Source organism: Rhinolophus hipposideros, assembly GCF_964194185.1.
Source record: "Rhinolophus hipposideros genome assembly, chromosome: 19".
NCBI classification, from domain to species: Eukaryota; Metazoa; Chordata; class Mammalia; order Chiroptera; family Rhinolophidae; genus Rhinolophus; species Rhinolophus hipposideros.
The window spans coordinates 26340028-26362303 of NC_138065.1; the positions used below are offsets into that span (position 1 = coordinate 26340028).

At 36.8% G+C, this 22276-nt stretch overlaps 1 protein-coding gene across 2 annotated transcripts; it reads left to right on the top strand.

Annotated features, from left to right (window-relative positions):
- The first annotated feature begins 1357 nt into the window (after positions 1–1357).
- Positions 1358–15197, top strand: LOC308487466 (T-cell surface glycoprotein CD1b-like). Of its 2 annotated transcripts, XM_081025740.1 has the most exons (7): positions 1358–1636; positions 10250–10308; positions 11125–11391; positions 12671–12949; positions 13166–13444; positions 13897–13990; positions 14885–15197. In XM_081025740.1, exons 2-7 carry the CDS (start codon positions 10290–10292, stop codon positions 14904–14906), a joined length of 960 nt encoding a protein of 319 aa, XP_080881866.1. In that variant the 5' UTR covers positions 1358–1636; positions 10250–10289; the 3' UTR covers positions 14907–15197. The 2 variants fall into 2 exon arrangements, with proteins under 2 accessions (XP_080881866.1, XP_080881865.1); XM_081025739.1 differs by lacking the exons at positions 1358–1636; positions 10250–10308 and adding an exon at positions 10680–10846.
- The last annotated feature ends 7079 nt before the right edge of the window (positions 15198–22276 follow it).

A 22276-nucleotide genomic window follows, 5' to 3' on the forward strand; every position in this document is an offset into this window, starting at 1 on the left:
GGTTGGCTGGATGAATTGCAAACTCATGGCTGGGAGAGTAAAAATGGCACAATAATTTTCCTGTACACCTGGCCCAAGGGTAATTTCAGCAATGAGGAGTTGAAAGACCTGGAGCTATTATTTCATGTTTATTTCATTGGATTAACTCGGGAGATTCAAGACTACACCAGTGAATTGCAGTATGAATGTAAGTTCAATCTACTCAATTAAGTGATTCTTCAAAAAGTTCTCTTCTTGGGAAACATTCTCACACCTTTCTGGGTCATTTTGCATTATTGCTAGCCCACCATAAAAGTCTTCATACATAAACTTTTTGGGGGTTATTCCAGATGTTGACTCCTCAAGATTTCCTAGATTCGTGCTTCTTCTGGACTGCTCTTTTCCAATGCTTTAAAAACATTTTCCCCCAGTGGCCCCCTTTCTATGGCCTAAAACCCAGATGCACACAATCGTGCAACTCTGCTTGATTCCCTTAAAAATCTGATCTCTTCCTCCATTTAAAGGTGTATATCCATTGTCCAACAACAATTATGACTCATTTAATGCACTCTGGAAATATGTACTTCCATCTCCTTCACATGGGTTCCTCCACATGCCCCTCAACCTATATCATTTACCTCCCTTATCATTTCCCTAAACTTCTTCAAATCAAACTCTTAATTCTTGGAATTTATCTCTTATGCTCCCTTCCCCATCTCTCCAATTTTTCTCTTCCTTGTTCCTGATCAAATGTATCTTTGGCTCATTCTCACACCCATATAAAACTTTCTTCTTGCTCCACTTTTTTATAAGGCCTTAGGTTCTTATACAGTTTCTATCCTTTTTCCATTAATCTCTCTTTCTCCTTTTTCCCTCTTCCCAGATCCATTTGAATTACAGGTAACAGTGGGCTGTGAGCTACATTCTAGAGATGTTGCAAAAGGTTTCTTCCAGGTAGCTTATCAAGGATCAGATTTCCTGAGTTTCCAAAACATGTCATGGGTGCCATCTCCAGAGGGTGACAGTAGGGCCCAAAATGTCTGCTATCTAATCAATAAGTATGAAGACATCAAGGAAAGAGTGCATAGCCTTATCAGCAACACCTGCCCCCGATTTATCTTGGGTCTCCTCTATGTAGGGAAGATGGATCTCCAGAAACAAGGTTACTTCAACCCCTTTCTCTAAGATTTTTATGTATAAGTCTTTCCCCTTCCCACTATTTCCTTCAAAGTTAGGATAAGAAAGCATTCAAGAGGGAGAGGGATTGCTGGGCAAAACATTCCTACAGGAGAATAATATATACATATTAATGTGGATAATTTGTCTCTAAGTTGTTTTGTTAGAGTCTTCCTCTGAATACCTTTTATGCCCTCTGCAGTGAGGCCAGAGGCCTGGCTGTCCAGTAGCCCCATCCTCGGGTCTAGCCAGCTATTTCTGGTTTGTCATATCTCTGGCTTCTACCCAAAGCCTATCTGGGTGATATGGATGCGAGGTGAACAGGAACAGCCAGGCACTCAGCAAGGTGAAGTCCTGCCCAATGTTGATGGGACATGGTATCTTCGGGTGACTCTGGATGTGGAGGCTGAGGAGGCAGCTGGCCTGTCTTGCCAGGTAAAACACAGCAGTCTAGAAGACCAGGACATTATTCTCTACTGGGGTAAGTATAATTGGATCTATACATGTGAGAAGATGATTCTTGAGCCTAGAGAGTAGTGCAGAGGAAAGTTTCATGATGCCAGAACTAGGTAAGAGAGATATTAAGAAGAAATGAATACAGGTAATTCCAGAAATGTAGAAATAAAACATGAATGGCATTCAGATGTAAGAGATTTGAGGGGAGATGAGGAACCATCCCTTTGCAGGGGTGGGAATAGACTAAGTAGGATGGTTGATGGGACTCATACCCAATGCACATGTTAAGGTGGGAAAATCAGCAAATGAGGTAGAATTGGCATTGGGTTTGAAATGACATCCATGTGTCTCTCCAATATTCACAGGACATCACCTTTCCATGAATTCGATCCTGTTGGCAGTGATAGCACCCCTAATGCTTTTGATAGTCCTTGCATTGTGGTTTAAGAAGCGCTAGTGAGTTCTTTGTATTTCCTCCTTGCTTCCCAATTTCTTATCCTTATTTTTACCTCTCTTAGCTTTCATCTCTTGTCCACTCCCTCTAATACTCAATTACCACCTCCAATTTATCTAGAGTTTTCCTCTATTTCTCTTCTTTCTCAGCTCATATCAAGACATCCCATGAGATTCCTCACCATGCCTTTCTCATTGTAATGAGAACTCAAGAGCCAGAAGTCTAGGACAACAAAGTGACGCCATTTTTTCTACTCTCCACTTACATTTTTCCCCATTTCTGCATTATGATCATTTGTTAATGCAAGCTAATTTAATTTCTGTATCTCTTTGTGGACTGCCTTCCTTGTAATTTCCATTTGTTTAGTAGTACTCAACCTTCAAGCCCATTTCTGATGTCACATCCTCCAGAGGTCTTCCCTGATCCATAAGAAGGAAGCAGTCTCCCCCTTGAGTGAACCCAGATAGCACTTCAACCATATTCTGCTACATGCACACATCACTTCTTATCCTACATTGTTACTTAGGTCTTTCTTCCCCTTACAATATTTAACTCCTTTGGGACAATGATCATGGCAAAAGTGCCTTTCTGCATGTAATATGGGTTTGGTGAAAATCAAACTAAAACAAACAAACAAAAAGCATATCCAAGTTGGATTAACTGTCATGTTGATAGTCTTTTCTCATTATATTCATTATTTACGTCATTGTAGTATTTGAAACATTGATGTTTCCCTTCTTAATTACTTGGTCAAGAAATTCCCCACTCTTTTTGTTCCATCCTGTTCTTCCTAAACTCTTAAAGAAAACTGCAGCTTTGTCCCTTGCCACATTTATTTTCTAAATACAGCAAGCTACCTCTTTTCAACTTGTTGCAAACACAAAAAGAGAAAGAGTGTGTAGGCCATTGTGAAGGATAGTGGGGCAGATGTGTCACTGACGGTCAATAAAAAGAAGAAAGAGAGCTGGTCCTCAGGATTAATGAGGAATCAAAGCATGGGATGTAAACAGAAGACTAATCCCCCAAAGGGTGGCGCTATCTGAGATACACTTGCCTAGACTTCGGTTCCTTTAAGTTCTATTTACTAATTTAAGTAATATTTGTTAAGCACTGAGTATGAGACAGGCACATACAACTTGTAAACTTGTGGGGGAGAAAACAACCAAAATTGTACCACCTACCTGAAGTTGGAATGTTTACTTCTTTAGTCTGTTCATGTCCTTTTTACTGGTTACATTTTTTTGTATCTTCTTAATTTTTTTGAATCAACTTTATGGATGTATAATTTATATACATCTAAGTATACAGTTCCATTCATTTTGACAAATGTATACACCCATGTAAACATGACTACAGTCAAGATATAGAACATTTCCATTACCCCAATACCCCTCATATTCATTTGCAAGTAAATCTACTGCCCTTGGTATCCGTGCAATTACTGATGTTGCTTTATGTTGGTTAAGCTTGGATTTCTCTATAATTTTATTAAAATGGAATAAACTGTATGTACTTTTTATATCTGGCATTCTTCCCCACCTAGCATATAGTAATAGACATTTGTGTTGCTTATCCACATATTTGTAGTCTATTCCTTTTTATTGCTCAATAGAAGTCCATATATGAATGTCCTATAATATATACATTTTTAGATCCATCAACTCTTTGTTCATTTGGTGTGTCTAGTTTGAGGCTCTTCAAATAAAGTCATTATTGTTTTTTTGCTTTTTATGCGTTTTTTTGGTTACCTGCATGGACAAGTTCTATAGAGTCTGGATGCTTTACAGTTTGTAACCACTGATGGCTCTGCCTTTTTAAATTTTTTTTAAATATAGGTCTCTTCTTTCCTTCCTTCCTTCTTCCTTCTCTTTTCTTCTCCCTCTCCCTTCTCTTTTTCTCTATCTCTTCCCTTTTCTCTTCTTCTTCTTCTCTCTCTCTCTCTTTTTTTCCCCTCCCTCCTTCTGTCTCTCCTCTTCTCCCTCTCTTTGTTTCTCCATTTTCTCTCCTTCCTGGCTTCCCAGGAGTCACTCCTAAGTCAACATAGATTAGTGATACCTAGTCAGATGTTGTGCCTTTGCACCTGGTAAGGTTTTCATCTTTTGCTGAGGGAATATATGTGGATTAGCACACACATTAACCATTCAAGCAGTTTCCAAATCTGCCCTAGCTTCTGCTTTTTCTATGAGCAAAGCCTCATGTTTGACCATGTATAAGTACATACTGTGGCCCTCTTTGGTCTCTCCTTAGTGTGTGTGCAGCTTCCAAACCTCCAGGAACAAGTGGGAGCTTGTCAAAGTCCACTATGGTTGTCTCATTCTCCAAATATCTTTGTTAAGTTTTGGCTGATGTCTTATTCAACTCAACCAGTATTGCAGTCTCAGGCAGCTGTAATGTTGCCCTTTGATTTTTGCCATCAATTGCTATTGTTCTCTACAACCTCCCTGACCATGGGGCCTCTTTATGGAGTTACAAATTGGGTGTACATTTCTGCAAAAGCAAGTCTGCTGGTCTTCAGCCATAGCATCACCACACCAGGGGAAGGATGGGAGAGGCCCCAGGTTAAATTGCCACCATTGTTTTTGCTGAGGTGCAGGTAGTTCTTGAATAAGCACTTCTCAATTGCTGTGTGTCTTTGGTCATTTTCCATAATTCTGAAATGGTTTATTTTTAAAATTTTGTCCAGTATTATCATTGATGTTTGGGGAAAGAATTTGTTGAGCTCTATACTCTGCCATTCTGGATTGCCTGCTCCATGTAGACATTTTGTAACATTATAAATTAAAAAAAGAACAAGAGTTTCAGTTCCTAAAAATTGAAAGCAATTTCAACAGTGAACACAAACATTTATCAAGTTGGTGACATACCACAAGTCAGGGACTGTTTCAGTTGAATTTAAAGCATAACAATTTGCTTATCCCCTAGCTTCAGAAAACAAAAATTGTTTTCAATAATCATATTGTTGATGGTAGCATTATTCTAAGATTATACCCATATAGTTTAGTGGGATATAAGTGTATAGGGGGATTAAGTGAATACATAATTATGTTAACTCACTGGCAACCAGGATTACTGCATGGGAGAAGACAAGTTGATGTGAGACAGATGAGTAAAACGCTGTAGTTTTAAACTTGAATTGAAAGCACAAATATGATTCATCATGATATTTATCCTTAGAACATTGTTCTGGCCACTTAAAAAGTCCAGAAATGAAGACTAACCTAGGACTCAGATTATGGTTTCCACTTAATATTTTTCTACTAAAAAAAGCCAAAAGAGCTTTGGAGAAATGGCTAATTTTTAGTTTGGGCCAGAAAGTTTCTACAAGAGTCTGGAACAACCTTGCTACACCAAAAATGGAGAACTCAAAAATGAAGACATATTAAAAGAATTCAGAAGCAGCTTACTTGAAAAGATCCCATGTCACAGATACTACAATTTGATCCTCAATAAAAACAATGACTAAGATAGAGTCAAGCATTTCAAGTGTGTCAAAATTCTTAAGTATGCAATAATGCAAAACGTAACACATCAGTCACCTAGGAAACTATATAAACAATTTATTCTCTTGAAAAGTGGTAAATAAATGGAAATAATCAAGTACTTACTCTGTCTTTGGTTATGTCAGAGTAATAAGATAATTATTTAGGACAATACATCTTTTTAGAAATATTCTAACTAATAAAGAAAGTGTGATACTTTTATGTATCCTTTAACAAAAAAACCTGATTTAGGCTGTTTGTTTTCAAGGTATGTTCAGAATGCCAGGGAGTTTTTAACATCCTTTCAGAGGGTCCACAAGTTCAAAATTATTCTTATAACAATACTAAGATGTTATTTTAGTGTTCATCGTTTTCCAGAGACTACATAACATGTAATATTACATCAGATTCTATTCAAAAGCAGATATAAAAATATAACTGTATTCTATTAAGTCAGATGTTAAAGAGAGTTGCAAAAATATTTTTAAATGTTTAAAAAGTTACGAAGTCACTATTCTCACTATATTTTGGGGAAAATTAGTAAAAATATTATTTTAATACACATTCAGTTTATTTTTATTTTAACAAATACATATTTTAAAATTTTATTAGTTTTACTTCTACTATAGTATCTATCTATTTGCCTATAATTTATCAATCTATTCTATCTAAAATCCTAGCACTCACACTTTGCTTGTGGGAATTTAAAATGGTGTAGTTGCTATGGAAAACAGTTTGGCAGTTTCTCAAAAAGTAAAAAATTGAGTTAACCATTTGACCCAGCAATTCCACCTCTAGGTATAGCCCCATAACAATAAAAAACAGATGTTCTACAAATATTTGTACCCAAATGTTTATAGCAGCACTATTCACAAGAGTGAATGGAAGAAACAATGCAAAAGTCCCTCAATGAATGAATGGATAAATAAAATGTGCTATTACATACAATGGAATATTATTGAACTATAAAATGAATAAAAGAGTTGTACATGATACAACATGAATGCACCTCAAAAACATTATGCTAAGTGAAAGAAACCAGACACAAAGGACACATGTTGCATGATACCATTTATGTGAAAGATCCAGAACAGGTAAATCTATAGAGACAAAAAGAAGATTATTGGTTAAAAGGAGCCTAGGGTGAAGGAGGAATGGGAGAAATGACTGCTTAGTGAGTATGGGATATTCTTCTGGAGTGACAAAAATATTTTGGAAGTTGTTAGAGCTGGTGGTTGCACAATATTGTAAGGTACTAAGTGCCACCGAATTGAGTACTTTAAAATGGTTAGTTTTGTGTTATATTTCACCTTAATAAAAATGAATAATTATGAGATATTCACTCTAAAATATGAAATTCCAGAGTCTAAGGATAAGATGTTCCATTATAAAAGAATGGAAGAAAAGATGGAAAATCTTCAGAGAGAAAAAATTCCCAACAAAGTAATTACAGAATTACAAAAGTTTCCTCATCAACAATAGATGCAAGAAAGCAATATTGCAGAATTTGACACTAGAATTTGAAATCCAGATATAATTGGACATGTATCTGCAATTCATCTGTAAAAATCATATGTGAAATAAATCAGACAGAAAAAGTCAAGAACCATATGATTTCACTGATATGTGGGATATAAAACTGACAACAACAAAGGAACAAGACAAGCAAATGAAGAAACAAAAACTCATAGACACAGACAATAGTTTAGTGATTACCAGAAGGTAAGGGGTGGTAGATGAGGGTAAAAGGGAGTAAATATAGGGTAGCTGGTTGGCTCAGTTGGTTAGAGCATGGTGTTCATAACACCAAGGTTGCCAGTTCTATCCCCACATGGGCCACTGTGAGCTGTGCCCTCCACAACTATATTGAAACAACTACTTTACTTGGAGTTGATGGGTCCTGGAAAAACACACTTAAAATAAATAAAAGTTGTGTCGTTTTTTTTAAAGGATCAAATACATGGTGATTGAAAGAGAACTGACTCTGGGTGGTAAACACACAACATGATATATAGATGATGTATTACAGAATTGTACACTTGAAACCTATGTAATTTTACTAACAATTGTCACCCCAATAAACTTCAATTAAAAAAAAAAAGAATCATACAGACCATACTATATGTATAGTTTAAAGATAGACAACAGGATAAAGTAACCTACAGGAATAAAACAATGTAAATAAAAAACCCAAAAACACGCAGTTTGAATTGAAGAGTCAATAAAGCAAAAATGCAGTCTGTTTGCCTATCAGTCTATATTAGAAGTTTAAATCTCTTTAAGTAACTGGAGAGGCAGGTAAATTTTCACTGGAAATATGTCCCTTACAGATAAACTTTGAAATTCTTTCCAACTCTTAAGAATCAATAGATCCTACACAAGATTAATCCAATCAATGTTTCTGAGCTAAAAAAAATAATGTGATGTTATTTCCAAGTTTGGGATAAGGTGCAATATGCGATGAGAATTTGGAAGGTGAAGAGGTAGTGCAGAGTTGCTACAGGTGCAAACAGTAGGCCCTCAATAAACAGTTGTTAAATAAATGAATGAGTGCATAAAATGTATAAGTAGTTCAAAATATACTTGTCATTTTGAATCTATTGTTAACTCTTATTACTTGGTTAAAGTCACAAAATTAAAAAAAAAAAAGTAATACCATGGGCTACTCATTTACTTCAGTTTCCTCTGCTTAGTTTAGCATCTTTAGGTACTACTGGGACTACTGCTCAGACTGTAAAGGATTGTTATAGGGTAGCAGTCCTCAGAAAACCATCTACCAGCTCACTTGAACAGCTACCTTACACTTCAGATCAGAGACCTCTATTGGTCTCTGGTCTGCAGAAATCTTACCTTTGGATCCAAGGTGTGTGTCTTTTTTGCTTTTGGTGTACAATGTTAGGGTATTTGTTGTATTTCTTGTTGTTTTTGGAACTTGGAGAAATCAGAGGTAAATTTTCACCTTTTAATTCTTACTCTTCTCGCTCTACTTTTTACCAAGAAATGATTCTGAACGTCTTGATTGGAGTAACCTGGGTTTTGAAATATTTGTTTCTGGTCAGACTTTTGTTTGGGAGGCATAAGACATTTAAGAGAGGAGTCTTTATAGTACTGGTATGAAATGACTTGTGTAAAAATCAATTATTGAGTGCTCCTTTTTGTGGCCATCATCTTCATGTCCTAGTGAGTGTATATGGTACCTTTAGTCAAGTTTGCAGCCAAGCAGGGGTAATAATGGTGTTGACACAGTTACGAGGAGCACAAATGTATTTTCAATTATCTGATTCCCTGAAACGGAAGCTGTGGTTCTCCGAATCTCTAGTGCCTTTTGATTCTCAGAGAGTGGCTCTCTTTGAACGTACACCAAGGCATTGTGGGCATGCACATTGATCCATTTGGCATCATCTTCAAGGCTAATTGCACTACCTGGATGTTTCTGCCACATTGCTGTCACTGGTATATTTGTTTTGTGGAAGAATTAATCTACTCATCACACTTGCACACCACCAAGTTCTTAAAGTATGTTCTTATTCAATGAATCCGCAGTACAACAAATAAATTAAATCTTGAGTGTTCTATCCAAAACTCAAAGCTTACAAAGAAAAAAATGATGTTAATATTAAAGGCAGGTAATGTTAAGTCTCTGCTGTTGTCTGTGGCTGTTACCCAAAAAGTGTATTAAATTATACCAGATTTTGAATTATGAGAATATTATTTAGATTTATATACTTTGGAATTTAGAGTTATTCTGGATTTTACAACGAGGTAGTGATAATCTTACATGAAGGCTACTCTTAACATGTGAACTATTTATTTCTGGAAATAAATAATGTTACATTACTTATTTTGCATTTTCATATATATATATATATATATATATATATATATATATATATATATATACATGTATATATATTTATGACCAGTTAGTGAAAACTCTTTACACTTGAAATGTTTTACTACCACATTTCTAATAATATGTATGTCTGTGCAAATTTGTCATCGTTTTTCTGATTGGAGAAAATCCAAGAATTATCCTTAAAGTTAACATTGATTAGAGTCTGAATATTTTACTCAGTGGATGCTAAATATACTGTTAAAACTTGCCAACGGCATACAAAGAGAAGACAGGAGATGACATCTTAGGGAAAACATTTCTGAACTTTTGGTGAAAAATAAGAAGCTGCTTGCTCACCTCATAATGCTTTATTTGGTGATAGGAAAGTCCAAAATGTAGACAGAGGTTGTGAGATATTACATAAGGAGAAGGAGGGTCTATTACTTATGAACTGTCTACAAAAATTTATCTTTGACTTAGGCTGAAGCTACACATAGCATAACTCCCGAAGTTCTGCTTGTCTCATGAAGATTTGTTACTCAAACCTCCAAAGATCAAGAGCTACTTAAAAGAATGTCATAAACTATAGCAAATGTAATTTTTCTTCTCAAAAATTGTTATGACACAAGATAATTTTGCTTGGATTATGAACTGCCGTATTTATCACATTTGATTCTGGGATTTGGTTTTGCAGTGTTTTTTGGGGGGAGGGCAATGTTTTCAATGCTTTACCTTTTGTAAATGATTCTCTCTCTCTCTCTCTCTCTCTCTCTCTCTCTCTCTCTCTCTCTCTCTCTCTCTCTCTCTCTCTCTCTCTCTCTCTCTCACACACACACACACACACACACACACACACGAATGTGGGGTTAGGGAGACCAGACAAAGGGGATGACATAAGAAAGAGGAGCTAATGACAATGTTGGGAAGAGGTAATGATAGAGTGCTAAAGAGAGGGCTGTGGGGAGGAAGGTCCAGTTGGGTGGATAAACCAAAAGAATCCTTCTAGATTAAAGCAGGCTAGAAGCTGAACAATTATTTAATATTACTTTCTTATTTAACAGATGTTGTACTAAAGGATTGAGGAGGTTAAATAACCTTTCAAAATTAACCTTTCAAAACCTTTTTCAAGTTAGTAAGCATGAAGAAAACTGAGGTCAGGAAGAACAGCTGGAAGCCAGGGAGATAAAAATCTAGAAGTCAAGGGCTGGAGTGGAAATGAAAGGCATTGTGAGAGGCCCAGGGCTGTGGGAGGCACAGCTTTTCTCTGATGTGTACTGTAGATGAGGAGGGGATTTTTGTCAGTTGGAAGAGAGAGGAAGTCACTATAGAGTACTGAGAAAAAGGTTTGCTGAAATCAGAGATCAAACACCAGCTCTTAAGAGTCAGAAGTACTATCTCCCTGTGAAATGCTGCTTCTGTCACTTCTATGGTTAACAGTTCTCATCCCATGTGGTGACAATGAGGATGGTAAGAGTAACTCTGCAGCTCCCAGCACGGGTGTAGGGGGTCTGGATAGAAACATGCTGCACTTACCCCTAAGGGTCTGGCCTTCCTGTCTCCAGCCCTCTTCTCTCATTCTAGAGGTTGGGGATGTAGAATGAGGCCCCGTGTTTCAGGCTCTATATTGTTCTTTTTCTGGGTTCTTTTTCTCTGGATCTTTTCAGTTTTCCTTTTGTTTTTTCTTTTTTCATTCCTTTCTGCTTCTCTCTTTCTCCTCACTTTTCTTATCCTTCCACTATCCACAGCTTTCCAGGGACCAACCTCTTTCCATGTCATCCAGATATCATCCTTTGCCAACAGCACCTGGGCACAAAATCAAGGCTCAGGCTGGCTGGGTGATATGCAGATTCATGGCTGGGATAGCACCTCAGGTACTGCCATTTTCCTGAAGCCCTGGTCCAAGGGCAACTTCAGTAATGAGGAGGTGACTGAGCTGGAGGAGCTATTCCGAGTGTATCTCGTTGGATTCATTCGGGTAATACAGGATCATGTCAGCGAATTCCAGATGAAATGTGAGTGCATTTTTCTGATCTGGGTAGATTCTCAATGAATTTTTTTTTTCTGTCTTGATTCAGGCTACTTCTCCCCTCCTTCCCACTTTACCTAAATGCATGCATGCTCTTCTCTAGAGTAGTTTCCTACTCAAACTCCATTCCAGATTCTTCCTGCTTCCTGCGCTCTTGTCTGATAGATAAACATCCCTCTTTGTAACCATCTCCTAGTTTGTTTGTATACAACTTTTTTCTTTCAAACCCCAGACAAGAAACTCTCTTTTCCTACTTTGTGCCTAAGTGAACTAGTGTGGCTTCCTCCTCCTCTAATCCATTTACTTAAGCATCTCCTTCCTGATCCCTCTTAATGTAATTCTTCCATTCACCCTGGAATGTTGTACTGACTTCATCACCCTTCTCTTCACACTTGGCTTCTCTTCTGCCTTCTTACCCCATTGTATGTCATTATAACAGCCTTTCTCCACCATTTATGACATGCATACTTCTCTTCTTTCTAAAAAGTCACTGAATATAGTCATGTACCACTGAATGATGGGGATATGTTTTGAGAAATGCGTTGTTAGGTGCTTTTATCATTGTGCAAACATCATAGAGTGCACATACACAAACCTAGATCGTATAGCCTATAGCTTACTATGCACCTACTATGCTCCTAGGCCATAAATCTGTTCAGCACGTTATTGTACAAAACAAGATGGGATTAAATCAAGTACAAGAGAAATGATGCAACAAGAGATAGTATAAACATGAGATGGATGAGGCTGCTGCCAGTGTAACACAGCATACTGTTTTACAGCAGTTATTTTTCTATAGAAAATAGAAAAGAGTACACTCTTTATAGTAAATAACAATAAAAAGTAAAATAAATGTGTAAACCAGTAACATAGTCATTTATTATCATTATCAAGTTTTATGTACTGTACACATTTTATATGCTATACTTTTTATGTTTGGCAGCACAGTAGGTTTGTTTATATCAGCATCACCACAAGCATGTGATTAATGTGTTGTGCTTTGATATTATGATGGCTATGACATCACTAAGTGGTAGAAATTCTTCAGCTCCATTATAATGTCATGGGATCACCATCATATGTGTGGTTTGCTGTTAACTAAAATGTCATTATGTGGCACATGATGTACTGAATTGGTTGTTGGCTCATCCTTTTACATTTCAGACATTTCTCCCCACCAAAATCCAACATCCTACGTCCTTTTCCCACCTCTATCTTTCTTGTTTGCTTTTTAATAACCTTTAATTTGTTTTCCTTATATTTAGATCCCTTTGAAATCCAGGGCATAGCAGGCTGTGAGCTGCATTCTGAGGAGGCCACAGTAAGCTTTTTGAGGGGAGCTTTAGGAGGACTGGATTTCCTGAGCCTCAAGAATGATTCATGTGTGCCTGCCCCAGAGGGTGGCAGCAGGGCACAGCGGTTCTGCACACGAATCACTCAGTACCAAGGTATCTGTGATATCATACAGAAGCTCCTTTTAAGAACCTGCCCTCGATATCTCCTGGGTGTCCTTGATGCAGGGAAGTCAGAACTGCAGAGGCAAGGTTAGTCCCGTTCTTTCTCTAAGACTTTTCTATTTTACTTCCCACCACCTTCTTTAAATTCAAGAGTAGGTGGTACCTAAGAAGAGAGGGGCTTAATCAATAAATTATTTTGTTTCCAACGGAGTAGAAGGGGTCACCCTCCAAACTTGTGTGTTTTGAGTCCCTACGCTCTAGAATAGAGCCATAATCTGACACTGCTCCTGCTTCCTGTTCCAGTGAAGCCGGAGGCCTGGCTGTCCAGTGGCCCCAGTCCTGGGCCTGGCCGTCTGCTTCTGGTATGCCATGTCTCAGGATTCTACCCAAAGCCCATATGGGTGAAGTGGATGCAGGGTGAGCAGGAGCAGCTGGGCACTCGGCAAGGTGATGTCCTGCCCAATGCTGATGGGACATGGTATCTCCGAGTAACCCTGGATGTGGCTGCTGGGAAGGCAGCTGGTCTGACTTGCCGAGTGAGGCACAGCAGTCTCGGAGGCCAGGACATCATCCTCTACTGGGGTGAGAAAGAACTGGGGCCCCGCTGGGAATGGGAGGAGAGGATCCTCAAGCATAGAGGGAGGGAATAGCAAAATGGTGAGACTTAATGGGTATGAGAGAAACAGAGAGAGAAGGAAGGTGGGACAAAAGGGAGAAAGAATGAGAGAGAGAGAAAGAATGAGAGAGAGAGAGAGAGAGAGAGAGAGAGAGAGAGAGAGAGAGAGATAAATGACCTAAGGAATAGAAGAGATAAGAATAAAGGACCTATAGATTGGGTGAGATGGGGCAAGAGGGACAGACAGAGGATGGATATGGATATATGGTATCAGGAAATATGAGAGAAGGAGTTAGAGATGCTCATACATCAGAAGCAGGTGAACGGTGGTGCTGACACTCAGGTGGACAAAGGAAGGCCAGGAGAATCAGAGAATGGGTTTTGAAGTGACATCCTTATGTCCTCTTCCAATTGCCAGGACATCCCACTTCCATCGGTGTGATATGTTTGGTAATAATAGTGCCCTCCTTGATCCTTTTGCTATGTCTTGCATTATGGTTTTTGAGACGATGGTGAGTTTTTTCTAATTTTTTCTATATACCTCCAACTCTTTTATACAATTTTATCTATTTACATCACTTTAGCCTCAATCTTTCCACAAGACCCTTTCCTCTTTCTCCCCAATTCCCATCTTTTTAATGTAAATCTGTTTTGTAATTGTGGTAAAATATACATGACATAAAATTTACTATCAACCACTTTTAAACGTATAGTTTAGTAATGTTAAATACACTCATATTTTTGTGCAACCAATCTCTAGAAGTCTTTTCATGTATAAAAACTAAAACTCTATACCTATTAAACATCTCCTCATTTTCTGATCACCCAGGCCCTAGCAACAATTATTCTACTTTGTTTGTATAAATTTGACTACTCTAGGTACCTTACGTGAGTGGAATCATCAGTATGTGTCTTTGTGACTGGATTATTTCATTTAGCACACTATCCTCACAGTTCATTCATGTTGCAGGCATATGTCAAAATTTCTTTCCTTTACCTGATCATGGCATTGTACATCAGAAGCTAAACATTAATGAATGCCAACTATAATTTTATATATATAATGTGATGGTTCAGTGTGAGGTCGGAGGGATAGTGGATGGGGGGAGGGGGGTTCACAGTATGAGGGATATAAATGATGAACGTCTAAGTATTACCTTGTTTTGTACACCTGAAACTAATAAATAAATTAATTAATAAAAAAAAAAAAAAAAAAAATTTCTTTCCTTTTTAAGGAAGGCTGAATAGTATTCCATTGTATTTATATAACATATTTTATTTGTTCATTCACCTGTCAATGGACACTTGGGTTGATTTCAGTTCTTGGCTATTATGAATAATGCTGCCATGAAATTGGTGTACAGATATCTGTTACATAGAGCTAAATTTGCTTGTGTTCTTAACAGGTCCTATCAGAATATCCCGTGAGATTTCATCATGTCTCATTTCCCATTTGGAATAAGTACTCAGAAGACCGGAAGCCCAAATCATCAGCCCAGGAGTCAATCCGATCATGTTTAATTAAATAATCATCATATTTAATCAACTCAGAGTTCCCATTGGTTGTGAGATAAATAATAATTTACACACTAGCAGAAAAATAATTAAGAACTATGAGTTTACTATGAGATGGTATCAATAGTAAGTAGATTTCATAGATGTGAGATGTGAAAAAGAATGTATCTCAGAAGAAATAAAATAAAGTACAGATGGTCCCTGACTTATGATTTTTTTACTTTACAGGGGTGCAAAAGTGATACACATTCAGTAGAAACCGTACTTTGAACTTTAATCTTTTCTTGGGGTAGTGATATGTGGTATGATACTCTCTCACGATGCTGGGCAGCATAAGTAAGTCACAGCTCCCAGTCAGGCACTCGATAATGAGGGTCAACTATTGATAAACTATAGTGTGTTCATTGTGTTAGATGATTTTGCTTAACTGTAGGCTAATTTTGGTGTTCTGAGGATGTTTAAGGTAGGCTAGTCTAAGCTGTGATATTTGGTAGGTTAATTGTATTAAATATATATATATCAATAAAGTAATTTTTAATTAAAATATGTACATTTTTAAGACATAATAGACTACAGTATAGTATAAACATAACTTTTATATGCACTGGGAAACAAAAAAAGTCATGTGACTCACTTTACTGCAATATTTGCTTTGTATTGATGGTCTGGAACCAAACCTGCAATATCTCTGAGGCATGCCTGTAAGTAAAAACATTTATATTCAGAAACTTTCAGTCAGAAACGTCTTTGTATTAGTCTTCAAAGAGAAAGACAATTACAAATGAAAGTATTGTAAATTAAAGTAGCTAGTATCACGACAGAGAGTTAACAAGGGCAGATCACAAAAAAAGAGTAATTTCAGTTTATCAAAGTTTTGACCTGAGATTTAGGGAAATGTTTTACGTCAATTATCTACTGTTTCATAACAAAATACTGCCAAATAACAACCATGTTTGCTTATGATTTTGTGGGTCAGCAATTTGGGTTGGGGGCAGTTAGGTGGTTCTTCAGCTCTTCTTGCCTGGGGTCACTAAAGAAGCTGTGATCTCTTGGTGCGTAGTAGGAGGACATCTTTGAGGCACCATTTTTCTACCACACCTACTATGTGCCAGCATTACCGCTCATAGCAGAGGCAGGAGCAGTAAGATCTCAAGGCAGCACTGGGCAACTGAGGGCCTGGGCAGTAACTCTCTGGAGGACTATTACTTCACATGTTCCCTTCCACTGGAGAATGGTGGGTCTAGTCTCCTGCTCCCCATTACCCAGAGTGGGTGGGGGTTAAATATATTTTTGACATACAATATTTTCAATTTACAGTGTATTTATTCATATATAACTCCATTAAAACCCCATTATAGGTCAAAGATCATCAGTATACAACTTAATGGTGATATCCCTTTGGCTTCCTATTTTAAAATATTTTTTCTGCTTCTGCTGAAATATTATATGTCAAAGTAAGCTAATTATAATTATGCTGAAATAATTGTATTTGCAGAGATTCTGATCATTTTTAAATGTAATTTATCTGTCTGTCCGGATGACTTTCTATCCCTCGAGACCCGTCTGTGATGTTTCTTCCTCCAGGCAGTCTTCCCTAGTTCTAAAACGGAAATAATCCTCCCTTGCCTGGAATCATGCAGAGATCCACTTTACTCTGTACGCTCAACATTGCAGTTATTTTTGCTTTACTGATCCCTTCTTTTAGGCAACCTGGTGGTCCCCTGCTCCTGGATGGTCACCATATTGATGCCGAATTTAGTGCTGACACCCAATGGGCATAGCACACTACGGCCCAGAACTCCTGGGCTCAAGGGATCCTCTTGCCTCAGCCTCCTGAGTAGCTGGGACTACAGGCACTCCACCGCACCTGGAATTTTTGCTTTTCTTTCCCTTCTACTTGTAAGTCCTTTGAGAGAAGAAGACTTGTTCTTTGTAGATCCCTGGCAAGATCTTTAACTTGCATATGTATTTATTCAGTAAAAATGATCTGAGTTGATATAACTGCCATGTTAATGGTCTTTACTCAAAATCATCTCCTTTCTCCCTTTCCCCTCTTTAGTTGATATTCTAGATTTCCCTTTTATTGAAATATTTCTCATATAGCAAAAAACAAAACAAACAAACAAACAAAACATGTCCTTCTTGTTTCTGCCCTAAACCGCTCTGGAGAAAACCACTTGTGCTCATACTAGAGCTATAGTTTACCTACAAAGATTCATTAAAACAAGACTCTGATCCCTATTTTTTAGTGAGAATGAGTGAGACGCAGGATGGGTGAGGGATAATAGTGCAGAGAGGTTGCTAAATATTCAAGCAAAAAGATAAAGAGGGCTTTTCTTGTCCTCCGGGACTTTGAGATCTGTGGTATATCAGTTCAGTTATATCTTTGGTTTATATTTACTGTTATTCATTCTTTTGCTTACTCCATAGTTTTCTAGAAACACCATTTATAAAAATTCACTTATTTGACTAAAACATCAGGAGAGAGGTGGAGAGAATTTGGGTATATTTTTATAGGGCTTAGGAAGGGAGGCCAGAGCAAACAGAACTTTTAGAGAACCTAAGTGTACTGGAAGCAGTTCCCCCGCATGGAAATTTTAGGACAATATAGACTTTAGGATTTTAGAAGGGTAGGAAATGGCTAAAAATACAGTTTTCTCTCTCTTCATTAGCATAGCAGTTTACTTCTCCAGGATGCATTGAACTCCACCTCATCTTATAGAGTAGGCGTGCTGTTGTATGCTTGACTGCACCCTCAGCTACAGTCTAGAGCCCTGATCAGTCTGTGCTTCTTAAAGTGTGGACTATGAATCACCAGAAGCGGTAGCTCCTATATGCTTGTTAGAAAAAGAAAAAAAATTTCAGGCCCCACTCTAGACCTATCTGAATCAGAAAAATCCAAGAATGGAGAACAGAAATCTGTGTTTTAACAAGCCTTTCAGGATATTTTGACATACACTTAAGTTTCAAAACCCCTTGTCTAAAGATTTCTCAATCTTTACACTATTGATCTTTGGGGCCAGATAAATTTTTTGTTATGGAGGACTTTTAGCAGCATCTTTGGCCTCTACTCGCTAAGTGCCAGTAGCTCCTTTCCAGTTTTAACAAACAAACATATCTTCAGATATTGCCAAATGCCCTCTTTGGGGCAAATCTTATCCCAGAGAAGAACCAACATCTAAGATAAGAAACACAATTTTAACCTCAACCCTCAGGCTTACTTAGAATAATTAATTGGTTCACAGTGTATATGTGACCTAATTTGGTCCAATCCAACTGAAGCCTACAGTTTATATTTGGCGGTTGAGAAAGGAGGAGCTCTTTCTTTGTCTGGATGCTATGCCACCTTCAAAGCTCAAAATTGCTATAGAATTTTGTTCCATAAGTAAAGCTGGCCCAGGAATAAAGCTCACAAATAAAACAGAAAGATAAAGTGACAGAGCCAAAGATCAAATCAAACTCTACCTGGAGACTGACCTACCTCTGTATATTTTAATTATATGAACCGAACAAGTTTCATTTTTCCTTTTAAACCAATTGAGTTGGAAATTTTTGTTGCTTGAAAATTCTGATATTACTCTGCCATCTGATGTCTTATAATAGCTTTTTCATATTCTTCTTAACCTTTCCTCTGTTTTCTTTGCTCTTATTCCCCAAATCATCATCCCTCAAAAATGGTTTCTTGGGCTAATGATTTTCCTCTAAGTGTCCTCACCGTGGAAAACCTAATTTACCCATGACTTTAACTATGACCTCTGGGTGAATGACTTTTAGAAATAATCTTCAGTCTCAAAATACAAGGGCTTTTCAACCCCTTTGAATTAATTAATTATTTAATTAATTAATGTTTTTTGTGAAATTGTGTGTGCATGTGTATGTGTGATTTTTGCTAATACATAGAAATATGTTAAAATATTTTTATCTTATCCCAGTATCCATGTTAAATTAACTTACTAAGTTTAATATTTTATCTGTAAAATTTACCTTGGATTTTCTATGCAGACTTTCATGACATCTCTAAATATGAAACACCCAACTTATTTTTCAATCCTTTATTGCATTTTCTTACCCAATTGCACTGGCTATGAACTCCAGTACACTGATGAACAGAACTGACAGCTGACATTCTCATCTTTTATTTATATCAGATAAAAATTATTCAGAAGTTCACATTAGTTATGATAACTGCTGTTAAGTGTTTTGTGGATTCTTTTTATTCAGTTAAAGACATTTTCTCTCAAATTTGCTAAAATTTTTAATCATTGTTTTTATTATTATAGATAGCTGTTGAATTTTATTTGGTGTTTAATCTGCATTTCTTGAGATAAACTCTTTTTCTATTTTTAATAAAAATTTATTGGGGTGATGAGGGTAAAAGGGATAAAATAAATGGATAGCAAAATATTTTATATTTTTCCCCTTAATATTGCAACTTATCTGTCTTGTTCATAATATATGAATGTAGGTTCAGTTTCAGTATTTTGTTTGTAATATTTTGTTGTATATTTCTTTTAATTTTCTTGTCAAGTATTGGTATTGAGGATTTTTGTCTCATATAATGAGTCAAGAAAACTTTACTCTGTTTTTCTTCTCAAGGAGGGTTTTTCTTTGTTTGGTTGTTTTTTTAGTATTTGCTAAAATTTACCTGTGAAGCTTATGTGTTGGGAAATATATACATTTGGGGGTGGCGGGAGAGGGGTTCAATTTCACGGTAAATTTGAAAAGCAAATATACCTTTATTCAAATTATCTATTTCTTTTTTGTCATCTTTGGTAAGTTGTGTCTTTCAAGGATTTGTCCAAGATGTTCAAATGTCCAATTTATTGTTGGCTTATGCATAATATCTTATTATCATGTTAATGTCTGTAGGTTTCATACTTATGTACCTTTTTACCAGATATTGGAAATTTTTCTCTCTCTTGTTTGTTCTGTCTTTCTTTTTTCTTGACTAGTATTTATCAATTTTATAGATTTTTCAGAAACTATTTTTTGGTTCTGTTGGTGGTCCTCTCTACGATCATATCATTTTCATTATCATTCCCTACTTGTATTTTCTTTGCATTTAATTTATAGTTATATAAAGATTCTTTTTTTAAAAAATTAAAGTTGATTGGGGTGACAATTGTTAGCAAAGTTACATAGGTTTCAGGTGTACAATTCTGTAATACATCATCTATATGTATCACATTGTGTGTTCACCCAGAGTAAGTTCTCTTTCCATAACCATATATTTGATTCCCTTTACCCTTATCTACTACTCCACTCCTCCTTTACCCTCTGGTAACCGCTAAACTATTGTGTGTCTATGAGTTTTGTTTCTTCATTTGTTTTTCTTATTCTTTTGTTGTTTTCAGTTTTACATACCACATATCAGTGAAATCATATGGTTCTTGACTTTTTCTGTCTGACTTATTTTGCTTAGCATTATAATCTCAAGATCCATCTATGTTGTCACAAATGGCACTATTTCATCTTTTTTTATGGAAGAATAGTATTCCATTGTGTATATATACACCACAACTTCTTTATCCATTCATCTATCGAAGGACACTTTGGTTGTCCATGTCTTGGCCACCATAAATAAAGCTGCAATGAACATTGAATTCTGATTACCCAATTCCAATGTGTGGGGAGAGGGTTTCCCCAAACACCCAACAAGCAATTTTCTGGACACCAGCCTGGTGTCGTACAATTCAACTCAATTCTGATACTATCTACATGGAGATAGTGTCAGATTTCACAGATTAAGGATTCAGTCCTGTAAGTCTGCCCCCCCAACCTAACTTCAGATACTCATCACGAGCTTAGGTTATCACCTGTGTTTCTGACCAATTGACTATAGATCAGAGGATCCCTCACCTTTCTCTTAGGGTTCAATTAATTTGGTAAAGCAGCTCATAAAACTCAGATAAATATTATACTTAACTAGATCACCTATTTATTATAAAAGGATATAACTTAGGAACAGTCAGATGGAAGAGATGTGTAGGGCAAGGTAGTGGAAAGGTCTCAGAGCTTCCGTGCTCTCTTCAAGGGTGCCATTTCCCTAACTCTCAAGGTGTTCATCAACCCGGAAGCTCTCCAAACCTCATCCTTTTAAGTTTTTATGGACATTTCATTGCATAGGTATGGTTGATTAGATCATTGGCCATTGAAGATCCATTTAGCCTTCAGTTCCTCTTTTCTCTCTAAAGGTCAGTTGGATGGGACCAAAAGTTTCAAACCTCTAGTCACTGTCAACCAGTCCTCATCTTTAGGTTATCTATGGCATTTTCAAAAGTCACATCATTAGCATAACAAAAGACACCTTGATTTCTCTCAATATTTAGGAAATTCCAAGGGTTTTAGAAGCTTGGTGTCAGAAACAGGGATGAAGACCAAATATATATTTCTTATTATAAATCACAATATCACATTATATTTCTAATTTCTTGATGTAGATGCTTAAACAATTTGGATTCAACTATTATATTTGTATGTATGTTTATAAGGCAAAATATTTGCTGTAAGCATGGCTTTCGCTATATATCAGAAAGTTTGATATACTGCTTGCATTTGTCAGTTTGATATGCTTTCTAATGATCATTTGACATATTTGTTATTTAGAATTTTTATTTCTGAATTTCCAGACATGAAAGAATTTTTGGTTATATTTTCATTATTGATTTTTAGCTGAATTCTACTTGTCAGAAAAATATTTTGTATGGTTTTATTATTTATTGTTTTCAATTAGTTGACATGCAGTATTATGTTAGTTTTAAGTGTATAATATAGTGGTACAACATTTATATAACGTATGAATTGATCACCCCAATAACTCTAGTACCCATTGATGAAATAGGTAAAAAGTTTACAGGAGTGAGCTTGTGAGCTAGCAGGATGAGACAGGCAATGAGTTAACAAGAGCGAGCTTGTGAGTTAGCAGGAACGAGCTTAAAAATTAACTGATTGGTTCTGAATCCCCCAGCTAGCACTGTACCTATAAGTTGACCAAGCACTTTACATCCATCATAGATAGGAACAGAATGCTTCCTGGAAGAAGCTCCCAGCAAGCTGTTAAGTGTCCTGCATTTATCATTGATGTGAACAAGATGGTTCCCACAAGAAGCCAATTGTAACAGCAATCCCCTGCAAACTGACAAGAACCCTATATCATGCATAGGAAAATATAAAACCCAAGATAAACAGAAATCCACTGCAACTGTCTACTCTTGACTCTGCCCCTGGCAGCTCCTCTGCTGATGCTTCTCTCCTCAGCTGCCTTGGATAGCTGTCTTCTCTAG